The 5,896-nt window shown below is 38.7% G+C and overlaps 1 protein-coding gene across 1 annotated transcript in view; it reads left to right on the forward strand.

Annotated features, from left to right (window-relative positions):
* The first annotated feature begins 694 nt into the window (after nucleotides 1-694).
* MTX2 (metaxin 2) overlaps nucleotides 695-5,896 on the forward strand; it is a 67,279-nt gene continuing 62,077 nt past the window's right edge. Inside the window, exon 1 of the mRNA XM_045295882.1 lies at nucleotides 695-758. Within this exon, the coding sequence (XP_045151817.1) occupies nucleotides 731-758 (28 nt within the window). The 5' untranslated portion in view covers nucleotides 695-730. The remainder of the gene's footprint in view (nucleotides 759-5,896) is intronic.

Genomic DNA, 5,896 nt, shown 5'->3' on the forward strand with positions numbered 1-5,896 from the left:
CGTTGTCTGCTCTGAGCAGGAATATTGTCCTGGGGCTTGGTGGGCCAGCATGTCCTCCCCTCCCTCCATCCCTTCTCTTTTCTCCTGTGTGCTCTAATCAGATGCTCTCCTCTCCTCAAGCTGTAGCCCCAGTGCTGTCCCCTGAAGTGCATTCTTCTGAGGTGGGGTTGGGGGGAGCAGTGGGGTGTCCATATAGTTGGGATTGGGGCCAGCCCTCAGACCTCTCTGTCAGGTATGTTGTATTCACATCTTGGTCACTGGGTGAAAGCAGGTTCTAAAAGGCTGTGCTTTGTTACCTTTTAGAAACCTCTGATGTAATGGTAAGATCCCTTGAAAAGTGTGTTTTCTGATCTTGAAGCAGATTGTAGTTTGACAATGGTGTGGGTTTTAATTTTTTAGTATGTCTTTCTGTTATTTCATACTCTGAAATGATGGCTTTTAGTTTTTAACTTAAAAGATTGTGGTGATGGATGCCTCGTAAAATTTGTCAGTGTTATTTCTGTCATGAGTTTTGAGTTATCAATGTGGGCCCAAGCCTTTTATCTTTAAGTGAAAATTGAAAGAAACCATCATCAAACTTAACGTTTTTCAAACATTTTAGGAATTTCTTGGTAAGCACTTACCAAATGAACTGAAGATATCAAATGGAGATGAGATATTGAAAACTCAAACTTCTCATTTTTTTGTTCAGAGACAGAATGTAATCTTCAGCAAAGCCAACTACATTTATATGTTGAGGAGAAGCATTTGCCTTGCCAGTAAGAGAAATGCATGCTTTAATTTTTTATTGCTTTGTAAATGATCCCCTATTCTTGAACTCTTTTCTTATTTTTGTACGCTCTATAAATGAATCGTGGTTTTGAACTTTTTCACATCAGTAATAAAAATGAAATTTGATTGGTTAGTAATAAGGTTCTTTTCATAAAAACAGTCATTTTGTCATGGCAATTATCATTAAATGTGACTGACTGCTTTAGCAAAATAGAAACCATAAAGTGCATTTCATTGTGCATATACACTTAGCTATGTTTCTGTGCTGATTATATATTTTTATCTCTCAGAGCCTTCTCAGCTGAAAGTTTCTTCATGACTTAACCTGTATTTGGCTCTTTAAGAAAGACTTTCGGTGTGCACTCCTATGCTAGTGGGTCAGTAGCCTTAGATATCATAATGGAATTTCCCCCATCATTAAGTATTACCTGGGCTAACTTAGAGCACTGACTAGTGCTTTATGATAGTAAAATGCATCAATTGTTACACACGAAGAGGCCATCTCTACTCTAGTATTTCTGTAAAGTCATCCTGGCAGTTGACTCAAATGATCTTACCTTCTGTTGACCCTTGTCTCTTTTCATTATTAGTCATTATGCTATAGGAAAATGTTTGACTCATGAATTAAAGGGCTGTTTCAAAATATCTTGTAAATTTTTAAAAAGGCTATGTCTTAGGAAATAATGTAAAAAAAAGTTGTTTTATTTTTCACCAGACATTACCATCCTATTTTTTCTAATACTGTCCATCAGTTTGAGGTTTTGGTTTGACTGGATTTGAACTAGAATCAGTTACTTAATGCTAACTTGTTAAGTGGTAATCCTTAATCCTCAGTTGAAATTGTAAATTATTCATGATGGATTTTCTCTCTTAATTTCTTCTCGCCAAGTACTGATTTTCTCATGCTGTCATTTAGTATCTATTTGGGGAATGTAATAAAATGCTAATAATTCATATTTAAGTGTTTTTACAAATAATAGAGTACAGTTTAAAGAAATAAACATGCTATTATTTATATAATAATAAATATATTATTATTTAATATACAATATTGATATTATTTACAGCTTTGGATTTTCTTTGTATCATAGGCAAATGATTTTACTGCTCTGCCTTTTATAAAAAGATGATGGTGTGATTTGAGTTTGGCTAGCAGGATTAAGTTGTTTTTTCTCTTGAATTCTCGTTTTTCTCAATTCCTGAATAATGTAGCAACTGCCATGAGGGCACAGTTTAAAATGATATAAGTAAACCATCAAAGTCATTGGGTACCAATAAGCAGTATTTAGATACATGAAGTTGTCGAGGATTTCATTTTACTGGATCCACAGTCAAACTCTCATGGAAGCAGCCGTGAAGATATCACATGGCATTCTGTGGTAGGCAAATCTGCTGCTCAAAGCTGCTTTACAGTATTAGAAAGCAAGATGTCCCTCTGAGGATTAGCGTGCTTTTGCCCCAAGCCCCATGGTATTTTCAGTTGCCTCATATGCATGTGAAAATTGGATAACGAATAAAGAAGACTTCAGAACAATGAACACATTTGAATTGTGTTGTTGGAAGATAATATTGAAATACCATAAAAATGAATCAATCTGTACTGGAAGAAGTACAGCCAGATGCTTCATAGAAGCCAGGGTAGGGAGATGTTATCTTTCATACTTTGGGCATGTTGTCAAGAGGGACCATCACTTGGAACAGGGCATCATGCTTGCTAGAGGAGAGGTTCAGTGAAAAAGAGGAAGACTCTTGAGGTGGATACATGGCTTGATATCGTGCTACAGTGGCCTCAAGCCGAGCAATGATTGTGAGGATTGTACAAGACTGGGCAGTGTTTTGCTCTGCTGTGCTTTGCGTCATTGTGGGTTGGAACTGACTTGACACCTAGCAACCAGCACAAAGTGGCCAACCTTCATCTCACTTACTGTATCATGTCAGGAGAGACCGTTCCCTGGGAAGGGCAGCATGCTTGGTAAGGGAGAGGGCCCATGAAGAAGAGGAAGACTCTCAACAAGACGGACTGACACAGTGGCTTCAGCAGTGGGCTCAAACATAAGAACAATTGTGAGGATGGCACAGGACTGGGCAGCATTTCACTCATTTGTACATAGGGTCTCACTGAGTCTGAACCAACTCGCCGGAACCCCCCCTCCCCGCCCATCACCATCACCATCACCATCAGATTCTTACGACTAGAAGTAGGGCCTAAGGGTGATGAAATGGGGTGAGATTTCAGAAAGGTAAAATTTCATAGCGATGGGTTAATAAAATTAAACTGACTGGAGGGGAGGCAGGAATGCCAAATTTTATTTCCCAAGCAATAAATTAGAATTTATAGTTATAATTTGGTTAGTAGTCAGTTTGGTGATTGATTTAGATGAATGGAAAGGATTCTGAGGCTTCAGATTCGTCAACATTTAATGATCTTTAGTTAATGATAAATTTGTGACTACTAGTACTGAACAAAACTATAACTGTTAAATTGCTATTTCAGGGTAGCAAATCACTCTCCACCACAGGGGGAGTAGAACAGCCATGTTGTATGCTTATGGATCCTGTGGCTCAGAAATTCATTTAGGGGCACAGCAGAGATGGCTTGTCTCTGTTTTATGATGCCTGGGCCCTTAGTTGGGGAGTACTAAAATTTGGGGGGCGATACAGTGGTTGAGGGCTGGACACATCTGGAAGATTCTTTGCTTGTGCCTGGCAAATGGTGCTGGCTAGGAGCCTCAGCTGTAGTTGTCCGCTGGTCTTTTCATGTGACCTGGGTTTCCTCAGAGTCTGGGGACTTCATGGTAGTCACACCTTTTGCTTAGCAGCTCAGTCTCCAAAGGCAAGTGTCCTAGCCAGCAAGGTGGAAGTTGCATCATCTTTTTGACTTAGCATTGGAAGTCAGGCGTCTCTATTCTATCATCGGGCCAGAGAGTTACAAGCCTGTGCAGATTCAAAGGAGGGAAGTTAGATTTCACTTCTTAATGACAGAGTGGTAAGGCTCTAGATTGAAGATTTTGTAGAATAGGAGATGTTGTGACAATTTGGGAAAAAAATCTGCCATCAATGTGGTCACATTACTGGTGCAGAGAGTCCAACTAAGCCTGCTTTAATTAGGACTAGGAGCTCCTAATAGAGGTTCCAAAATAGAGAGAGGGTGAATGGGATGTTGGGTATGGGTAGACTAATGTGTAAAGATCACATTGCACATTACAATCAATTATCTGTAGAGCTCTCTAAAGGTAGTGATGTGTGCATTTCACTGAACCCCTCCCCCACAGCATGTGCGCGCACACGCAGACAGACACACGCATTTAGTTTTTTCACTAACGGTCTATGTAGACAGAAAGCTAGAAGGTAATAGTTACCTGGCCAAGTAGATTTTTCAAAATCTCCCTGGATAATTCTGCTGTTCGTCTCTAGTTAAGACCCACTGAACAATTTGGCGAGAAAGTGAGTCTAGTTTCATATTGTTGGATTTCGTACCCGTTGTAGAGAGGTTATCATTAATTGGGTTGGTGACTAAATTCCCAAAATTATCTAACTGTCATCAAGTCAATTTCTCCTCACTGAGATACTGCTCATGGTAGACAGACTAGAACTGCCCATGTGGGTTTCTGAGACTGTCATTCTTGATGGGAGTAGAAAGCCTCCTCTTTTCCTGAGGAACAGTAGGTGGCTTTGAATTGCTAACTTGTAGTTAGTAGCTCATTTTGTAACCCACCATGCCACCAGGGCTCCCTTTCCAGAATTATAGAACTGCCTCCTCCACCTCCCCACCCCCCATTAGTTTCAGGCTTCAGGTAGCAAATGATTTACTTACCGTATATACTCGAGTTTAAGCCAAATTTTCAGTGCAGTTTTTGTGGTAAAATTAGTTGCCTTGGCTGATATTTGGGTCGGCTTATATTCAAGTATATACGGTATGTTTTTCTACAGACTATAGATATGTATGCTGATATATATACCTAGATACTGCTAGGTATTGGGAGTATAAAAATGAGCTACATAGTTCTTGACTTTGATGAACTTATAGTCTTGTGCAAGACACATTAATTGAAATAGATGTCAATATAAACAGTTGTATGTTGTAGTAGAAATATGCTCAAAAGCATTTAGTTCTGAAATCCTTTACTGAGCATTTTATATCCTTCATCACCCTAAATTACTAGTGCTAGATTTTTGGTTAACATTTTCTCTTCCGGTCCTTCGCCTTCTATCTTGTTAAATTATGCTAAATTTTTTAGACCCAGTTGATATTTTATCCCTTCTTATTAATTATTTTCTCACTTCTTCAGGTAGATTTAGTTATTTCTTCAAGTGTTTCGATAGTATTAATGTACATTTCTCACCTATTTATATGAATAATTATTGAGTATATTATTTTTTATTGAGTATATTCTATGAGCCAGGAATTGTATACAGCACTTACATAATTTATCTGATTTTATTCTTTCAAAACCTTTACACATTAGATGTTAAGCAACTTGCTTGAGGTCATTCTGATAATAAAAGTAGAGTTGGGAGGAGTACTCAGTAGGTGTGACTCTAAGATCTATGCTTGTAGTCACTTTACAATTTTTAAAAATTTGTTTTGTGTATGACAATATATAGTGTAAAACATTCATCAGTTATAACACTTTCTACATGTACAACTCGGTGACATTGATTGCTTTCTTCAAGTTATTTAATCACCCTCCCTATCATTTTGCAAATGATTCCACTACAGTTAAGATAAGTTTCATGCCCCCTAAGCTTCTCATTAACCTTTAAAATTTAATCTTATATGGATAGCTTGATCCCATAGAGATTGTCTGATACCATATAGATTGATTCCCCCTTTCTCCCTCCACCTTCCCCTAATCCTCCTGGTATCTCTACTCTCATTGTTGGCCCTGAGGAGTTTATCTATCCTGGGTTCCCTGTGTTGCGGGCTCTTAACTGTAGCAGTGTGCATGCTCTGGTCTATTCTGATTTGTAAGGTAGAATTGAGGTCATGATAGTGGGGTGAAGGAAGCACCAAAGAGCTAGAGGAAAGTTGTGTCTCATCGGTTCTGTACTGCACCCTGACTGGCTCATCTCTTCCCTGTGACCCCTCTGTGAGGGATGTCCAATTGTCTACAGATGGGCATTG

Source organism: Echinops telfairi, unplaced genomic scaffold, assembly GCF_000313985.2.
Source record: "Echinops telfairi isolate 266 unplaced genomic scaffold, ASM31398v2 ScPeMD7_3;HRSCAF=10, whole genome shotgun sequence".
In the NCBI taxonomy this organism is placed as follows: domain Eukaryota; kingdom Metazoa; phylum Chordata; class Mammalia; order Afrosoricida; family Tenrecidae; genus Echinops; species Echinops telfairi.